This window comes from Bos grunniens, chromosome 19 (assembly GCF_055505025.1).
Source record: "Bos grunniens cultivar Pamir isolate PY7600 chromosome 19, Bosgru_T2T1.0, whole genome shotgun sequence".
In the NCBI taxonomy this organism is placed as follows: domain Eukaryota; kingdom Metazoa; phylum Chordata; class Mammalia; order Artiodactyla; family Bovidae; genus Bos; species Bos grunniens.
The window spans coordinates 2,045,690-2,065,588 of record NC_141183.1 but is presented as its reverse complement, the minus strand read 5'-3'; the positions used below and the strand labels follow the sequence as shown (position 1 = coordinate 2,065,588).

Here is a 19,899-nt window from a genome sequence, read left to right as displayed (position 1 = left end):
TTAGTTGAAAATGGATTGAAAGATATTTAGGTTCTTTCTAAACCTCCCTTTGGAAATAACGCTGCAACTGAGGCGGTTGTGCGTGGTCTTTGGTGACCGTCTTCCTGCTCCCTGGAGTCTGCTGCTGGAATGCCTGGGTCAGAAGTTTTGTCCGTGCCTGGGCTTTCAGCTTGAGGCTGCCTGGAGTGTCTTGGGTACTCTGCAGACAGGTGTCCGACTCTGCATCGAAGTCAGCCCCTCTACAGCAGTAGTCTCCCGATAAAGGAAGGGATTAGAAACTGCTGGCGATCAGGACAACTCAAGTGCCCATTTCCAAAGCTCACTTTGCTGTGTCTGTTGTTGTTATTGTTGTCTAGTCGCTCAGGCCTGTCTGACCCCTGCGACCCCATGGTCTGCAGCCCGCCAGGCTCCTCTGTCCATGGATTTCCCAGGCAAGAATACTGGCATGGGCTGCCATTCCCTTCTCCAGGGGATCTTCCTGACCCAGGGATTGAACTCAAGTCTTTTGCATTGGCAGGCAGGTTCTTTACCACTGAGCCAGACCTTTATTCTATTTGCTATAGATAAAATGAAAAAAGGAAACCAAAAAAGATGGCATACATAGATCGCCATCTCCGATGGATGAACGGTGCGATCGGTGGAAAGGGAGTGGAATTTGAAAAGCCCTGTTCTGTTCTCCCTCCTCGGGGGGGATTCCTGGAGGCATGAGCAAGCTACGGGGACGCCCCACCTGGCACTGAAGCGAGGTCCTAGGAAAAGAATGTTCCTTCTCCCAGGGGCATGACACTGTGTTTCTCCCTCCTCAGAGCCAGCCTGAGGATCACACGGAGTGGAAAAAAGTGTCTGATCAGTTACCACCACCACTGTGATGACCACATAGCACATAATGAAGCTACAAAAAAAAGGAGAAAAGTAACAGTGACCAAATCGGCTTCCAAGAGGGTCCACGACAACCGACTGTTGTGCTGAGTGATCTAGACCTCTGTGTGATATGGGAAAAGTTATTGGCCAGAAGAGGAGAATTCGACTAGAGAAAGATTGAGCCTTAGTAGAATAGTCAGCAAAGCTCTCTACAGAGAGGAACACAAACTCCAGAAGCAGGGACATTCTTAAAAAGTGCTGTTGTGAACTCTGCGTGAGTCACATTCAGAAGTGCTGGCTGAGCTCACATCAGTTTCCCCTTCTGCGGGGCCAGCTTATCTCGTCTCATCAGGCTCACGGGCTGGGCCCATGTGACTCCAAACCGAGGATAACAGAAGCCTGAAGTGCTGCCAAGCCCAGCCAGATGCCCCCAGAGGTCCGAGTGAGTGCCGACGTGCAGACAGCTGGGGAAACTTAACAGACACGTCTACAAACTCCTCGTGCTGAAATTCCGTCCACGGGCAATGCTGTTACAATCCTGACACTTGATCCTATAGATTCCGGCCACAGGTAGGTGTCTGTATATGTTCTTCATAAAGCAGTTAAGCAAAATGTGGAAGTGTGTACGAGAAAAGGCAAAAAAGGAGAAGTAGACGGATGGCTAAAGCGACTGCTGCAGCTAAAATTCCAGAAATTCCATGGCTAGCGCTAACATGCCGCCAAGATGCTAAGCTCTAGTTTACTCGAAAGCTTCTTTATTTAGAAAGTGAGTCATGACCACATATTTTGTTTTGCTTCATTCAGGTTCGTTTTTAATCTTGGACAACCAAGACACCCAAAGCTCACCCTCTTTCTGAACACACGGAGAACACTCTCTGCCATGAACCTGAAAGCTTAATCTGGGAGCCAGCAGACCAAACCACGCTGGTAAGAAAGAAGCAGCACCAACCGTCTCCACGTAGGGGTCCCCCGTGAGGAGACCCTTCCTCATACAGACCTTCAGTGCCTGGCTTCTCACTCTCTATCACAGTTGCCAGGCAACACCCCAGTTTTGGTTAAACCTGTACGACGGAGATCAGCACTGGGAGAAAACATACGTGAACAAAAGGAATAAAAGGACTCTAGTTTTTGTACTTATTTATTCATTCATTTGGCCACGTTGCATCTCGTCGCAGCAGGCAGGATCTTTTGCTGCCGCGTGTGACTTCTCTAGGTGTGGTGCCCGGACTCGGTGGTTGCAGTGAGTGGGTTCTCTGCAGTGGCTCATGGGCTCCGGAGGGCACGAACTCCGTAGCTCTATGGCATGTGAGATCTTAGTCACCCACCAGGGATCGAACTGGCGTCCCCTGCATTGCAAGGCAGATTCTTAACCACTGGGCCACCAGGGAAGTCCCCCAAAAGCCTCGCTTTAAGTGGATGAACATGCCTTCACGTGGAGTCATAGTCTGCCTGCCAACTCCACTGCATCCCTGACATAATCACTCTTTCACTGAATTGGATAACCAACTCAATGACTTCGTCAAATACATTGCTTCTCAGACTCAAACACCTCATTCTTTTCTTAAACTCTCAGGAGAAGACATTGCATTCCTCTTGACTGTGAAATGAAAGCAATTACAAGAGAATGTCTTCACATTCTTTCACAACCTCAGCATCCAACCAGGCTTCCTTGGGCTTCCCTTGTGGCTCAGATGGTTAAGAACCTGCCTCTAATGCAGGGGACCTGGGTTCAAGCCCTGGGTTGGGAAGATCCCATGGAGGAGGGCATGGCACCCCACTCCAGTATCTTGCCTGGAAAATTCCATGGACAGAGGAGCCTGGTGGGCTACAGTCCATAGGGTTGCAAAGAGTCAGACACGACTGAGCGACTAAATCCAGCACAGCACACTGACTTTCTTCCCATTAGCGTGAATATCATTCCCGTTCATGTGATGGAAAAACATTCCTCCGTATAAGGCCAAGATCCACACCTGTGCTCCTGGCCCCACCACATTGCCGCCCCCGCCCCCCTTATTCAAGCACATTCAAATGCCCGCCCACCCACAAGGGCTGCTTGTTAGGTGAAATGGAGATTCCCAGTGGAGGACAGTAACCCAAATAACTTTGGGTCCCCGAGACAACCTCAGGGGAAAACAGTGGCATGATACACACGTGAAATCCTGTCCTTATCCATTCCCATGTCAAGTTCATCTGCGGTCCCAACTAGCAATTATAACTCTACAAAGTCATAGACATCTCTAAGATTCCTAAATCTCTAAGAATTCTCTCAGATTCTAAATTGCTAAGATTCGGCAGATCTGAAGAAATGAGTAGTGGACCGAAAGCTCTGCTTCCTCTTTCACAAAATTGTTTACAGTAAATGAATGCTTTGTTGTTATTGCTCAGTTGCTAAGTAATGCCTGACTCATTGCAACCCCATGGACTGCAGCCTGCCAGACTTCCCTGTCCTTCACTATCTCCCTGAGTGTGCTCAAACTCATGTCCATAGAGTTGGTAATGCCATCCAGCCATCCCATCCTCTGTCGTCCCCTTCTCCTCCTGCCTTCAATCTTTCCCAGCATCAGAGTCTTTTCCAATGAGTCAGCTCTTCGCATCAGGTGGCCAAAGTATTGGAGCTTCAGCTTCAGCATCAGTCCTTCCAATGAATATTCAGGGTGGATTTCTTTTAGGATGGACTGGTTTGATCTCCTTGCTGTCCAAGAGACTCTCAAGAGTCCCCTCCAGCATCACAGTTTGAATGCATCAGTTCTTTAGCACTCAGCCTTTTTTATGGTTCAACTCTTACATCTGTACATGACTATTGGAAAAACCATAGCTTTGACTGTACAGACCTTTGTTGGCAAAGTGATGTCTCTGCTTTTTAATATGCTCTCTAGGTTTGTCATAGCTTTCCTTCCAAGGAGCAAGCGTCTTTTAATTTCATGGATCAGGAAGATCCCCTGCAGGAGAGCATGGCAACCCACTCCAGCATTCTTGCCTGGAGAATCCCATGGACAGAGGATCCTGACGGGCTACAGTCCATGGAGTCGAAGAGAGTTGGACATGACTGAAGCAACTTAGCGAAGCACAGCACATGTTTTGAAAACTCACAGCAAAATACTTGTTGAAGTTTTGTTTGTTTTTAGTTCTGCATAGGATACACTGATATTCTAATCTGAGGACTCACATCTTCAATTCCACAAAAATATCATACCTTTGCTTATTTATTCCCTGTATGTTCCCTGTTATAAAATGCCTACTGAGCACTGCACAGTCCTGTGAAGCTTCTCAATTCATGCAGAGGCATGCGGTCCAGCTTTATAACCTGTGGCGGACAGAGTCAAGGTCACGGGGTACGGACGCACCTCTTTGGACTCTTGTATTTCTGAGGTAGCATTCACAGTGTTGACTCTAAGTTTTCTCATTTTTGGCCTGTAACGATGTGCCTCCATTTCTTTCTGTTTCTTCCGATGATTCTCCCTTATTTTCTTCTGTTTTTTCTTCTTCTCTTTTAAAGTTTGGTTTTACCTCTGAACTTCCATGTTTTACTCTCTATTTTGATGTGTTTCTGGCTGGAAGTCGGGCCTTTCCTCATCACAGTAGGCCATATTGATGGTGACTGACTCAAGTTTTAGTAAGGAAAATAGCACCCCCGCGCCAAATAAAAATAAATCAGAATAAGGATGTCAAGAAAGAGGAATAGAAAGAACACTCAAGAAGCAATGATAAGAAGTGAAACCAGTAAAATACATGTAACTAATTATTGATACTGTAGTTGTGAATCTTAACGTAACTGTAAGAAGTGAAGTGAAAGTCACTCAGGCGTGTCCAACTCTTTGTGACCCCATGGCCTATACAGTCCGTGGAGTTCTCCAGTGGGTAGCTGTTCCCGTCTCCAAGGAATCTTCCCAGCTCTGGGATCGAACCCAGGTCTCCCGCATTGCATGTGGATTCTTTACCAGCTGACCCACCAGGGAGTCTATAGGATCTAAAACAACAAAATTAATAAAAATCCAAAATATATTTCAGGCGATTTAAAGGAAACTTAGATTTTTTGTGTGTGTGGGTCATTGATCTTTCACTGATACAAATCTTTTAATAGTGTTTACAAACTTCTACCCCATCCCCTTTCCCTGAGACATTTAGAACATTTGCATTTCTATGTTTTTGCCAGTTTTTAGTGTAAAAGACACATACTATTTCACTGCTGACTATTTTCAAAACCAGAGCTAATTACCAAGGAGAGAAATGTCTATACAAAATATCATGACTTTAAATGTTTGTTTTAAAATTATACCTCTTTTCTCCAGAACACATCTCAGATTCATGAATATGAACATCTGTGCCTTGGGAGCTATGTCAAATATTTGAGATTTCCCAATTCACAGACTTTGCTCTCTTGTTTTGTGGTTTACTTTGGCGGGTCAAGAAAAGTTTGTCACTCTTTACAAAGACAGACGATATAACAGGAATTGAATATATTTCAGTTTTTCCCCTAGCCGTCACGTATAAAAATTGACCTGAATCTTTTCCTAATTTTTTTCCCATCTTTAGCAATCCACTTACTTTTGTTTTGCTCAGATGCCTTATGAAATCCTGTATCCATGATGCAGGAGAAAGGAATTCGTTCATAATTCTTCCCTAGTCCAACTTAGATGTATCTCCAAGGCAGACTATGGATTGCTTAGCAATCCAATTGTTTTGTAGGGAAAAAGAAAAAACAAAACAACTCAGCTCCCGCGTGTTCTGTAGTGCGTGGCAGTCAGATATGTCAATGGCAACTGTGTTTAGGCATTAGTAGTGAAAAGAAAAAAAAATAAAACGGCTAAAGATTTCTCATACAAGTTTAACCATTTTGTGTGGTTAGTTGCTCATTCATTGCCTTTTATCCCATCTTGGTCTCATCACAGTAGCAGAGCTAATTTTGTTTTCCTTCTTTACTGTCTCCCCTGATCCCTGGAGTTGAAAGGCCAAGCGAACAAACACGGGGCTTTAATTCTTAACCAACCACAGACAGTCATTTCCCTGCAGGATAATTGGCTTGGAGAAGAAAAGGCAGAAAACAAAACAAGCTCATCACGGGCAGCTTGGTCTGGCCCCGCCCCTTCTCAGAAACCAGCTTGGGCAAGAGCTGCTGGGAGTACGCCTTCATTGAAGGAACATAGGAAGAAGTGGCCATAAAGACATTTAAATTGTTGCCTCAGGCAAAAAGAACTGTGCTTTGACCCTGTTTCCAGGGCATTTTTTCTCTCATTATCCTGACAGTAAGTAGACCTCCGTTTTGTTGTGTTGTGACAAATATTCGGGCGGACGCTGCGAAAATCAATCTATTTTCCAGATGTTTCCAAATACTTGTGTGTTCTGTACTGAAGACCTAAAAACAAAACGTTTGTTTTTTCCCAGCCAACTTTCATTGTGTAGATAAAATAATAGAACATAGGAAAACACTAGAATTTGCTTCTGTACCAGCTAAGGGAGACTCATCTGAGTATTTCAATATGAAAACCGAAAGACATTTTATTTGCAAACATTTGGGCAAAATTACTTTGTGTTATTTCTTTCCTCTTTCTGTTTCTTTTTTCTCTTTCTCTCTTTCTTTTTTCCACTTACTTTATAGTTGTTTTTTCGTCAGTTATTCAAGGACTTTTGAATTCTGAAAATTGAGGTAAATTGTTTTATGCTTCCTGTTTATCAGAATCAAGCTTCAAGTCATTTGAGTCTGGATAATTGTTCCATGGCATAACTCTTTGGATGAAAGTTGCTCGATTCAATCAGGAAGGTAAATATCAAAAGAAAGTACTTCCTTGGGATTGCTTCTAATGGACTTAATTATTTAGATGAATTTACGTTATCAGAGTTTTTGTTAATTAGCTATGGAATTTCTTTTTAAAAGTAAAGAACAAAAATTATAATTCAATGGGGAACACATGTATACCTGTGGCGGATTCATTTTGATATTTGGCAAAACTAATACAATTATGTAAAGTTTAAAAATAAAATTAAAAAAAAATTATAATTCAGATGAGATACTATTCAACTGTTCTATTCATATAATTGAATTTCTTTTATAGAATGTCAAAATGGGAAGTATCTTACAGGTTCAGAATTTAATTGTGTTTTCCATTGTAATACTCAATGTTATTGTAAAATTGTGTAAATGGTCCGCTGTACTTCCTTACCAGTACTCATCTCCCAAACAGCATATATTTGATGTAAAATTTTATAATCATGATTATTGAACTAATATTTTAAATCCCTTTTTTGCAGTTCCTAAAGGTAGGAAATATTTTCCCTCAAAATGTGACCAAGGCTTTTTTCTTATTACATTTATTTTTCTAGCTTATCCTCCACCATATCTACTTTCTCTTTATTTAATGAACAGGCTAAATGCATATGAAACAGAAAAGTGTATACCAGCAAACTCAAGCACTTCTGTGCAAGAATCTACTGAAGAAATGGAGGATGAAAAGAGAGACCTTGCTGGTATGTTTGACCGTTTGATCCTTTTCACAGTTAGCAGTGTCCTTTTATTTCATTGCCTCATGGTTCTCTTATATTTTAAGTAGCAGACTGCATTTATTTTGTTTTTTGAGGAGCTGTAAGGATGTATTTTGTTTTATTGAATGAAAGATTCTTGCAATTCTCTAGTGCTTTACAATTGTCGAAAGGCTCACACACGCACAGTCTCATATAACCCTATTTGTTGTTGTTCAGGTGCTAAGTCGTGTCTGCCTCTGTGCGCCCCCTGGACTGTAGCGTGGCTTCCCTGTCCCTCACCACTTCCCGGAGTTTGCTCAGACTCTTGTCCGTCGAGTTGGTGACGCTGTCCAACCGTCTCATCCTCTGTCGCCCCTTCTCCTTTTGCCCTCGATCATTCCCAGCACCAGAGTCTTTTCCAACGAGTTGGCTCCTATAATAACCCTTTTTTTCCTCTCACGCCTATACTGCCCCTACCCCTTCCCCCTCCCGACTGGAAACCACCGCTTGTTCTCTCCATCTGTGAAAACCGCATTTATTGACTTTGAATTTCTCTCCGGTTATTGGAATTGAGAGACTCACAGTAGTCTCTGAAAAACAACCCAGAACTGCAAAGACAAAGTTTTCCTCATATTTTTTTTCAAAAAGGAAAGTAACTAAAATCTAATTATGTGGTAATTAGATTATAAGCAATTATTGAGCTTCCTAGGTAGCTCAGTAATAAAGAATCTGCCTGCCGATGCAGGAGACCTGGGTTTGATCCCTGGGTCGGGAAGATCCCCTGGAGAAGGAACTGACAGCCCACTCCAGTATTCTTGCCTGGGAAATTCCATGGACAGAGGAGCCTGGTGGGCTACAGTCCATGAGGTCGCCAAGAGTCAGACACGACTGAGCGACTGAGCACATAGCAACTATTAAAGCTTCCATCATGGGTAATAAATTTAGAGTCAAGAAATACTAACCACAGCACCTGCAAAAATAGAGGAATTTTAATTGGGGGCATTTATTTTCAAGGCCATAAATTTTCTACACAGAGATTATTTCCAAGAATTATGACCAAGTGACCCACTGATTGTCAGTGTGCATTAAAGCCCCGCATCTCAATAGCTCAACGCAGCAAAGGTTTGTTCGTCACTCTTTGCAGTCTAAGTAAGGTTGGCAGGGATAGGGACGCGGATTGGGCCGGCGGAGGGATCTTCTCCACACAGATACGCAGGGCCCCAGCCTCCTTCGTCGAGCGACTCCGCCACTGATCGCGCGAGACTTTGGAGAGACCCTCAGGACGGGAAGGACTGAGACAGACAGAAGAAGGAAGCTTGCGCGGGGCTCCATTAACCAGTCCTGGGCCCACGTTCCAGTGCCTGCCAGAACTCAAGCGTTTGGTCCCACTGACTTTGCAGAGGCGGGGAAGGCCGTCTAGCATCGTGCCAAACAGGAGGAGAGGATGAATGCCGGAGAGCCACTAGACAATCTCTACCACTCCGCCCCTTCTCATGGATACGGCGGGAGTGGTAATGGTTTAGTTGCTAAGTCAAGTCTGGCTCTTTGCGACCCCCACGGGACTGTAGCCCACCAGGCTCCTCTGTCCGTGCGGTTTCCCAGGCAAGAGTACTGGAGTGGGTTGCCGTTTGCTTCTCCAGGGGATCTTCCCAACCCAGGGATCAGACCCGTATCTCCTTGGCCTGGCAGGCGGATTCTTTACCGCTGAGCCACAGGGATGCCCATGAATACGACAGCTGACAGACTGATGCTCTTTGCCCTCCTGAACTCCTTCTGGGGGGCCCTGTGTCTTATAGACTTAGAGACCACGTGCCTGTGCATATAAGGACTGTAGGCCTGTTCGCCATCCTCGTGGGCTCTGGAATGGCTTCCGCAGTAGTTCATGATTTAACGCAGGAGTTCAGTTCCAGCGTTAGAGAACGACCTGTGGTCAGATGCTGTGGTGTAGATCTTTGGTTGCGTCCCGTTGCTCTGAAGAGTGACGGCAACGAGAAGCCAATTTGTCTTCAATTGTTCTGGTCTGTTGACTGAGCTCCTTAAGGGATTGCAATCTAAATTTGTTCTCTCTTTTTTAATATAGGAATGGGGGTTCCCGATACTTTTAGCACTTTATATGTGCATATTTTCACGTTTAAATGAAAATGTCCATTTTCCTGGAATGCCTCCCCAGAACCTGGGAAGGGTAGATAAATATAATAGGTCTTTTACGGATGTTGTGTACACACCAGTCTCCAACTTGACCCAGCAGATAATGAATAAGACGGCACTTGCTCCTGTTATGGAAGGTAGGTGTGCTGATGGCCAAAAAGTATTACTGATGTGATTATTTTATTTTTTAGTGGAAGTATAGTTGATTTTACAATGTTGTGCCAATCTCTGCTGTACAGCACAGTGACTCTGTTGTACACACATAATCATCCCTTTCTTCTGTTCTTTTCCATCATGGTTTATCACAGGATTTTGAATATAGCGGTATGGTAGGACCTTGTTGTGTGTCCGTCCTATATATAAAAGGTTGCGTCTGTTAGTCCCAAACTCTGAGTCCGTCTCTGCTCCATCCCCTTCCTCCTTAGCAGCCACAGGTCTGCTGTCTCTGTCTGTGAGTCAGTTTCTACTTCACAGAAGGTTCATTTGTATCCTTTTTTATATTCCACATATAAGCAATATCACATGGTGTGTGTCTTTCTCTTTCTTACTCACTTAGTAGGAGCATCTCTGCATCCACATTGCTGCAAACGGCATTCATTCTTTTTATGGCTGATCCACATTCCATTGTATATATGTACCACATCTTCTTTATGTTTTTGATAAAATTATGCATTTTTAATTTGAAGCTACAGTTAACTATGATGCTAATTATCTAGATAGCAAGATAGCAGAACTTTGGCAGTTTTTTCTCTCACTTAGCCTGAACTATCAGCCTTTTAAACCCTTCTGGTTTGATGAGGATCTACTTCGGGGAGGCCTACATTTCTATTGAAATTTAAATAAAGGAATAGCTTTATAATTTCAGATTTGCAGAATACTGCCTAGGAGAAATATGTTATTGGTGAGTGTGGGTGTTTTTAACATGGAAATATAATGATTAATATTTATAATTTAGGAAAAAACATATAAATAAAAGAAATTAGATATGGTTATTATAACATTAATTTCAGAACTGGGAAAATTAAGGGTGACTAATCTAAGGATATTCTGTCTGCATATGGTATAATTTGTAAACATCTTTAAAGTCCTTCATTCTAGATTTTTGCTGTTTGGCTACACCATGCAGCTTGTGGGATCTTAGTTCCTAGCCAGGGATCAAGCCCATGCCCCTGAGTGGAAGCATGGAGCCCTCACCACTGGACTGCCAGGGACGTCCCTAAGGGCTTTCGTTCTAAATGAGGCCTCTGTGTAACTGATAGAACCAAAATGTGCTTTTCACCCATGGGCAGGCCGGGTGCAGTCTGGTTATCTACTCTTAAATTCTGGATTTGAACACGTAAAACTGCTTGCTATTAAAGTCACTTTGTGTTCTTGGTCAGTGTATAAGGCAAAGACTATATGAAGTTCGTTTGCTTAGTAAAGCTAAAATCTGGAGTCCTTTGACCACATAATAACTGCTACAGTTACCTCTGTTTTTGTACCCCGATTCTCTAATACATACTTATTTCTTGGCATAATCATTTTGTATACCTAAAATTTGCCCTAATGCCTGTCATTATTAATGGAAAACTGTTAATTCTCATGCATATCTCCTGATTTTAGAATCTAAAATGACAATAAAAAATTCCTTTTTTTTTTTTGTTTTGCCTTTTGGGATAAATTTAATTTAAAGGTAGAATGATTTTAGTTGATTCCAATGGAAAATAGGTGATGGCAAAGTTGAATATCACATTCTGTTTTGGTGAAACTCTAACAATCCTCTGTGTCTGTTTTTTTTTGTTGTTGTTGTTTTTTTTTTAACCATATAATTCACAGGAAGAAGAATCATTGGGGCACCAGATGAGAAATCCATGGATGAAATAATGCTAGACACTTTCTCATACAGCGTGGGAGTCATCTTTAATGACCCTTTCTCTTATAAGTTAAAATTTTATCAGAGATATTACGTTCCCATTTTGAAGGAGGATTTTTTCACAGGTGACTTTCCATATAAAGTATGACTGTTGTATTTTTCATGTTTTTAACACAAGGAGTAGGGTGGGATGGGCGGCAGAGGTACCCGCGCTAGCACCAGGTTCAAGAGACGACAGACCCTGCTGACCTTGTTCCAAGCTCAGTTGTCTCTTCCCCCTTGAGGACGGCTCTCAAAAACCCAGTGAGTCATCCAGCAGATAAGCAGTGAATTCCCAAGGGCATGTTGGAAAGCACGCAGAGGTGATTGAGAGTGAGGGCCCAGCCTCAGGTGAGTGTCCAGGGTTAGCAGGACAGGCTGCCGGTGAGCAGTTAATGACCAGCGCAAGGAGAGGTGCCCGGGGCAGTTAGACCAGGGGATCCAGAGAAGTCCTGTGATGAGAGAAGCTCTGCCTGGAGAAGTGATGGTTCAGTGAACCCCGGACGGGGTGGCGTGTGTGGGGAGCCAAGGACTTCACCTTCCAGAGAGTAAAGGGAGTTGTGGATGGGGGTACTGGGGTGGGAAAGAGCATGTGGTATTCGACATGGCCGAGGAGCCATCCTGTGTAAGTGGGCAGAGCACACAAAAGGGGACATGGTGGGAGAAGGAGGCTGGCACTGCTCGAGGGCTGAGGCGGTGGAGAGGCATCAAAGCGCTTTGAGCAGGGCAGACGCGGTTAGGTTTCCAGGCTTGAGGGAGCGCTAGCCCCTCAGGGAGAATGAGTGAAATGTGCCGAGGACCAGCCCCGGCTGATCCAGGGTATTCGAAGGGGAGACTGAGTCAGCGACTGTTTACATATTTATCAAAGATATAAAGAGTAATAGAATGAGGATAGCTCAGTAGGAAAATTCAGTGGAGAAAAGAGGCTGAGTAGCTTGGTTTATGCGGGAGACCAATAAAACTTCAAGACAAGAAGTTTGCACCACTTACATAGGCTGCAGGCGCCCTCTCGAATAGCGGAAGGTGCCTCACCCTAGACTCCTTCTCGAGTGGGTCTTAGAAGCCCAGGCATAATTAGTAAGCGTGGTGGGTTCCGCGCTCCAGATGGAGACTTCAGCCAGAATTTAAAGGGAAGAATGACATGGGGAGACCGAGCGTTGGTGAGCAAGGCCTGTAGCTTTATTTTCAACAGGGGCTTATATACCCTAAGTTACACATAGAGGATAATAGGGGATGCAAAGTCAGCAGTTTTTGATCCTTATCAAAAACCAGGGTTTCTTTACTGCAAATTTATCGTATACAAATGGTTTAGGTGACTTACATCATCTTCTGGCCAGAAGGCCTACTAACATTTTATGACTCTTGACAAGGATTTATCAACAAAGACTTATTTTCTCTAAGAGTAATTATTTTAAGGTTCGGCGCCATCTTCCAAATATAAAATTGCATTTCTATAGGGTGGATGTGTAATGGGTTTACAACAAAGGAAAGAATTTATTACCTTAAGGGTCTAAAGTTACTAACACCAAGGCCACTACTTATTTTTTCTACATACCAACTATATTAATTAATACACATTCAAGGATACAATTCAGGGGATGTGAAAACTTGGCAACAATCATTGGCTCATCAATGAAATCCTTTACTAGTTTATTCCCACAGTTTCTAACTCTCTGAGAGGCTCTAAACTATTTGAATATCTTAAGTTTCCCATGCCTCTCGAGGCTGGGAGACTGTAAACAATCGTATGCATAGCTGTAGGAGTCCCAGTAAACTTGTCAGGCGAGTTAGAGAGCCATCTGAGGGATTTGGATTTAAACACTCCTAATTGCCCAGGAACTTTATTAATTGGAGCTGTAAGTTAACTCTTTGACAGAGCGAGATGGTGGTGGGGTACAGCCCCCAGTAAAGTCAGAGGTGAGAGCACAAAGCAATAAAGTAGGCAGACTCTGGTTTTTTGGGGGGTAGATGCTCGAGAATATCCAGGCGGACTCCTGAGGCTCGATCCCGCCTTTGCGTATGCCGAGCCTCCTTCCTCATGACCTTTGTCACGAGCGGAATGTCTCTCGCCGGCTCCCGGCAGAAATGTACTAGTTCTGCTTCACAATAAGACATTCGTTTGTCACTGCTTGCTTTACTTCTCCCCACTTAACATGTTTCCTATCACTCAGTGTTACAAAAGAGAGAGCAAAGTGTAGGATTTGACGGACAGGATGGGCCTGCAAGGGTCAGCCTTCTGGGGGGTGACTGTCAGAAGCAGTGAATAAACAGAGGAATTCTGATTTAAACTCCATGTGTTCCCTAGACCAGAGTGATGTCCTCGCTCTGGAGGCCAGGAAAGGCCTGTGTGCCGAGTTTACCTTTGTAGAGAGGCCAGAAGGACAGGAAGGCGTGAGCCCCGGACCCTCCTGCAGGGAGAGCGTTTGGGCACGAAGCCAGCTCTGGTGCTGCAGTGCCTTTGGCGTCTTGAGACGACGAGGTGCCCAGGGTGGGCCAAGCAGAGCGTTTGCTTCCGTCTTCTTTTCATTTTCTGAGACATCCTGTGCATGCCACGGTTTCCATGAGTAAAGTCGCCTTATTTAGAACTTTCATTTGCTCCTTTTTCCTGTGGTTAGAAGTCCTGCCTGTTGAACATTGGGGTATAGTGTCTCTTTCAGTTCTGGTTTCCTCGGTGTGTATGCCCAGCAGTGGGATTGCTGGGTCATATGGCAGTTCTATTTCCAGTTTTTTAAGGAATCTCCACACTGTTCTCCATAGTGGCTGTACTAGTTTGCATTCCCACTCAGGAGGGGGAACACATGTACACCCATGGCCGATTCATATAAGGTATGGCAAAAAACCACTACAATATTGTAATTAGCTTCCAATTAAACTAAATAAAAAAAGCCCTGCCTGGTGAAGGCTCCTCTAGAGCAGTTTCTCTTGGATTCTTGTATCTTACTTTCCAATCACCCTACTCCCGTACTGTTGGTCCTGCTTTTTCCTTTTATTTATTTTTTTGAGCCGATAGCTTGTTGCTCCCCCTCCTCATTTCGCTCAGTCATGCCCGACTTTTGCGACCCCACGGACTGTAGCCCACCAGGCTCCTCCGTCCATGGGATTCTTCAGGCGAGAACACCGGACTGGGTTCCCATTTGTAGCTCATTGCTAGAGTACAGATACTAATGACTTTTCCTTCCATAATGTTGGTTCTGCTTCCTTTGTGTGTGATTATAGCTTACTGCAAGCGTACACATATTGACTTTTCCTGTGCACTGGAGAAATACTGGAAAGGAGGATTCGTGCCTTTACAAGCTGCCATTAATGCTGCTATTATACAAGTAAGAAAAGTCCTAATAATTGAAGTGAGCTAATTCCAGAGGCATCAAGGTTTGATAAAAGATGGTGTCTACTCAGGTCTTCGTGTGTTTATATAATGAACTGGGTATCCAAATGGTAAAACTGACATTTAGGTGAAGGAGTACATTTTTTTTTTAACTTTAAATTTTGAAGTAGTTTTAGAAACACAATATACAGGGAGGCACCCACCTGTTCTTCATCTGGTTTCTCCTCAAAGTAACATCTTGCATAACCACAGAACAGTATTTAAAACAGGAAATGTAAAGGGGCCCAAGCTCCATAGCTTATTCAGATCTCAGCAGTGTCTGTACTTTAATGATTGTGCTCATTTGCATTCTTCTTTAGATGACAACAAATCACTATGTGATGGAGGAGTTGATGTCAGTTACTGCTGTAAATATGAAGACGCTCCCCTTTATCTTTAAGGAGAACCTTCAAAATGAGATGTTCATCTTTTACTGCTTGCTTTACTTCTCCCCACTTATATACTTCCTATCACTCAATGTTACAAGAGAGAGAAAAAAGTATAAGGATTTGATGAACTTGATGGGTCTGCAAGATTCAGCCTTCTGGTGAGTGACTAATTCAAGTACTGCAAGTGAATAAACAGAGAAATTCCTTAGCAGTGGAAGAATATTACTGTTTTAGAACACCGGAACTTAAACTCGATGCACTGCCTACTTTGTTGTTGTTGGGACGTTTTTATTTAGTTCTTATTAAATTTTGCTATGCAAGATAGTGATTATACTTTTCTGGGCCGTTTTTTTGTGCCAGCATGTATTAAGCCAACAGAATGATAGAGGTACCGTTAAGATCACAGCAAATAAAAAAGAATTACCCAGTGGCAAAAGGAAGATGTGTACCAGACCAGGTGGTCTAATTTTTTTTTTAATTTTTATTGGAGTGTAGTTGATTTACAGTATTGTGTTAGTCTCTGCGGGACCACACGGTGCATCAGACTATATATGTCCACATATCCACTCTTTTTTAGATTCTTTTCCAATATAGGTCATTACAGAGTCTTGGGTAGAGTTTCCTGTGCTATACATAAGGTCCTTATTAGTGGTCTATTTTATATATAGTGTGTATATGTCAATCCCAGTCTCTCAATTTATCTCTTCCCCTCCCCCATCTGCCTTCCCCTCTGGTAACCGTAGGTTTGTTTCCTGAGTCTTCGACTCTTGCTGTTTTGTAAATAAGTTCCTTTGTACCATTTATTTTTAGAGTCCACATATAAGCGATATCACACGATCTTTGTCTTTCCCTCTCTGGCTTACTTCACTCCAGGTCACACAATGATCTCCAGGTCCGTCCTGGCATGTTTTCCTTCTTCTTGTGTAACTGAGTATTCGTCATGTAAGTGTGCCACACGTTCTTCATCCGCTCCTCTGCGGATGAACACTTAGGTCGCTTCCGATTCCTGGGTCCTGTGGCTTTAGGTCGCTTCCGTTTCCTGGGTCATGTGGCTTTAGGTCGCTTCCGTTTCCTGGGTCCTGTGGGTCGCGCTGCAGTGAACGCAGGGGTGCGTGTATCATCTTCCGTTTTCTCCGGAGGTGCACCTAGGGCCGTGTGGCAGTTCCGTTTGTAGTTGTTTAAAAGGTATCTCCACACTGCCGTCCGTGGTGGCGGCACCGACTGACATTCCTGAGAGAAGGGTAGGAGGGGCCCTTTTCTCCACACCCTCTCCAACATTGATTGTGTGTGAGTGCTTTGAGGGTGGCTATTCTGACCAGTGGCAGGTGATACCTCGTTATAGTTTTGATTTGCCTTCCTCTAATAACGAGTGATGCTGAGCGTCTTTTCCACTGCCCTCCCGCCTGGCCCACCCAGGGCTATCACTTAGTTTCTCCCCACTTCCTCCTGTTGAAGAAAGTACAGGCTTGTAATGGCTAGTTTCTGTTCAGAGACTGAGTACCAAGGATATTTTTTTTTTGAGCAACTAAATGCCGTATATTGGAGTTGAGATTGCCTGGAAGGGTGCCCAGTACAGAGGCTGGCAGTTAGAAGCACTTGATAAGAGCACTTGTTTCTTACATTGATATATCTCGCCCCATTTCACAAATGATTTAATGTGATTTTAAAGTTTATATTTAAACATGACTATCATATATGTATGTACGTCTCCATGTTTGTATATATTATGATAGCAAATAATAATTGAGTAGAAATAAAGGTTTAGCAAAATAATGAGTAAGATTAACAGATAAATACGCAAATCACACAATCTGCGTGTTAAAAAGCAGAGACATCCCTTTGCTGACAAAGGTCCATATAGTCAAAGCTATGGATTCCTCAGTATTCATATACAGATGTGAGAGTTGGACCGTAAAGAAGGCTGAGCACCCAAGAATTGATACTTTTCAGCTGGTGTTGGAGAAGACTCTTGAAAGTCCCTTGGACATCAAGGAGATCCAACCAGTCTATCCTAAAGGAAATCAGTCCTGAATAGTCATTGGAAGGACTGGTGCTGAAACTGAAGCTCCAATACTTTGGCCACCTGATGAGACATGAGTTTGAGCAACCTCTGGGAGATGGTGAAGGACACGGAAGCCTAGAGTGCTGCATGGGGTCATGAAGAGCTAGACACAACTTAAGGAGTGAATATAATCTCTAAACCTCTAAGAGGCCAAGGCTTTTAGAGAATTCTGTGATACCATCAGTTACAAAACTCATACTGTCTAGGAAAAGAAAAAAAAAAGAAAAATAATCTGTTTGCTTTACCCTAAAAGAAATTTAGCATTTTTCAGTGTTGAGTCCTGGGAAATATTTCTCTGTATACTCCCCATAACAACAAAATGCTATTTATGGGTATAGTACTTATCTGGAATGGATGAAGGACTACTTATTGAACAGCTCTTTACAAGAAACTTACTTGCTGAAATAAAATTAACATCTAGGAAATTTAAAGTTTCCTATAAAGTATATTTTATTAACAGTTTTAGTTTTAATATAACTGAATTATGAAATAGCAAAAGGGGAAAGTGGGTCTTGAAATTTAAAAAAGGAAAGTAATGTTTGTTCAGTGAAACCTTGGGAAATAGAAAGGAGTAAATGGTGTTTGTCAGGAGGAAAGAGAGAGGGGAACTATGTACAAATGGCAGTGTCCCTGCAGCCGTTTTAGGACAGGGAGGCACAAGCCAACTCTAGGTTAAAGCCAGGAAGGTGCTGGTTGTTTAGATGTGGCTTCATTCTCAGGGTAAATGCTTCTTAGTATGCATGTAACCTAAAATTTAGCAAAATGGATATGTGTTCTTAAAACTAACAAGGAAAAGAAAAATCTGAAATGTTCTTATTAAGAACACAATGTCTAGTGGTAATAAGTTTTACAACATTCCCACTTTTTTTTAACTAAGGCAAAAAATGTGAAATGCAGTCAATACTTACTCTAGTGATGTCTGAAATTGCTTTGTTTTATCATGAAGTTTTTCATAGATATATTAACATCCCCCCCAACTCCACCTACAAGTCCCTGCTATAGAGTCCTTTTCTAGAAAGGTTTAACTTCCTTAATCCATAGTCCTCACACCCTATGGCTTTTCAGTTCCTACCTAGAGCAGTTCCCTTCTGTACTCAGGAAGTGAATTCTGTAGAATGTGGCATGCCTCTCCAAAAATGCTGATTGTCTAGCACAGTCCAGATCCTTGTAGTGACATAAAAGTTTAAAAACAAGTCAAATAAGCAGTAATTAAACATGCTCTGATACACAGAGTGCCTGATGAACTATGGACAGGGGTTCGTGACACTGTACAGGAGACAGGAATCAAGACCATTCCCAAGAAAAAGAAATGCAAAAAAGCAAAATGGCTGTCTGGGGAGGCCTTACAAATAGCTGTGAAAAGAAGAGAAGTGAAAAGCAAAGGAGAAAAGGAAAGATATACCTATTTAAATGCAGAGTTTCAAAGAATAGCAAGGAGAGATAAGAAAGCCTTCTTCAGCGATCAACACAAAGAAATAGAGAAAAACAATAGAATGGGAAAGACTGTAGATCTCTTCAAGAAAATTAGAGATACCAAGGGAACATTTCATGCAAAGATGGGCTCGATAAAGGACAGAAATAGTATGGACCTAACAGAAGCAAAAGATATTAAGAAGAGGTGGCAGGAATACACAGAAGAACTGTACAAAAAAGATCTTCACGACCCAGATAATCATGATGGTGTGATCACTCACACTCACCTAGAGCCAGACATCCTGGAATGTGAAGTCAAGTGGGCCTTAGGAAGCATCACTACAAACAAAGCTAGTGGAAGTGATGGAATTCCAGTTGAGCTATTTCAAATCCTAAAAGATGATGCTGTGAAAGTGCTGCACTTAATATGTCAGCAAATTTGGAAAACTCAGCAGTGGCCACAGGACTGGAAAAGATCAGTTTTCATTCCAATCCCAAAGAAAGGCAATGCCAAAGAATGCTCAAACTACCGCACAATTGCACTCATCTCACATGGTAGTAAAGGAATGCTCAAAATTCTCCAAGCCAGGCTTCAGCAATACGTAAGCTGTGAACTTCCAGATGTTCAAGGTGGTTTTAGAAAAGGCAGAGAAACCAGAGATCAAATTGCCAACATCCTCTGGATCATCAAAAAAGCAAGAGAGTTCCAGAAAAACATCTATTTCTGCTTTCTTGACTATGCCAAAGCCTTTGACTGTGTGGATCACAATAAACTGTGGAAAATTCTGAAAGAGATGGGAATACCAGACCACCTGACCTGCCTCTTGAGAAGCCTATATGCAGGTCAGGAAACAACAGTTAGAGCTGGACATGGAACAACAAACTGGTTCCAAATAGGAAAAGGAGTATGCCAAGGCTGTATATTGTCACCCTGCGTATTAACTTATATACAGAGTACGTGATGAGAAACGCTGGGCTGGAAGAAGCACAAGCTGGAATCAAGATTGCCAGGAGAAATATCAATAACCTCAGATATGCAGGTGACACCACCCTTATGGCAGAAAGTGAAGAGGAACTAAAGAGCCTCTTGATTAAAGTGAAAGAGGAGAGGGAAAAGGTTGGCTTAAAGCTCAACATTCAGAAAACAAAGATCATGGCATCCGGTCCCATCACTTCATGGGAAATAGATGGGGAAACAGTGGAAACAGTGTCAGACTTTATTTTTGGGGGCTCCAAAATCACTGCAGATGGTGACTGCAGCCATGAAATTAAAAGACGCTTACCCCTTGGAAGGAAAGTTACGACCAACCTAGAC

At 42.9% G+C, this 19,899-nt stretch overlaps 1 protein-coding gene and 2 long non-coding RNA genes across 10 annotated transcripts in view; 2 read left to right on the top strand and 1 right to left on the bottom strand.

The window, feature by feature from the left end:
* Positions 1 to 563: 563 nt before the first annotated feature.
* Positions 564 to 1,994, top strand: LOC147350950 (uncharacterized). The gene is made up of 2 exons (XR_015147045.1): positions 564 to 1,431; positions 1,666 to 1,994. It is a non-coding gene; the product is annotated as an uncharacterized LOC147350950 (long non-coding RNA).
* Positions 1,982 to 5,771, bottom strand: LOC147350949 (uncharacterized). 2 transcript variants are annotated; one of them, XR_015147047.1, is made up of 2 exons: positions 5,407 to 5,610; positions 1,982 to 2,207 (listed from the first exon to the last, which is right to left on the bottom strand). It is a non-coding gene; the product is annotated as an uncharacterized LOC147350949 (long non-coding RNA). The 2 variants fall into 2 exon arrangements; XR_015147046.1 differs by lacking the exon at positions 1,982 to 2,207 and adding an exon at positions 4,588 to 4,828 and having other exon boundaries at positions 5,407 to 5,771.
* Positions 5,772 to 5,871: 100 nt separating this feature from the next.
* The window catches only part of LOC147350947 (ATP-binding cassette sub-family A member 6-like), a 62,997-nt gene continuing 48,969 nt past the window's right edge, over positions 5,872 to 19,899 (top strand). For 5 of the 7 annotated variants that reach the window (XR_015147028.1, XR_015147025.1, XR_015147027.1 and 2 more), the window contains exons 1-7: positions 5,872 to 6,104; positions 6,536 to 6,619; positions 7,223 to 7,323; positions 9,398 to 9,602; positions 11,281 to 11,442; positions 14,573 to 14,676; positions 15,041 to 15,267. Coding sequence is in view for 2 of the 7 variants with exons in the window: in XM_086355904.1 (XP_086212030.1) it covers positions 7,228 to 7,323; positions 9,398 to 9,602; positions 11,281 to 11,442; positions 14,573 to 14,676; positions 15,041 to 15,267 (794 nt within the window). In the remaining 5 variants the exon portion in view is untranslated. Of the gene's footprint in view, positions 6,105 to 6,535; positions 6,620 to 7,222; positions 7,324 to 7,554; positions 9,603 to 11,280; positions 11,443 to 14,572; positions 14,677 to 15,040; positions 15,268 to 19,899 lie in introns of those variants that run through there. The other 2 variants (XM_086355905.1, XM_086355906.1) reach the window with 2 other exon arrangements.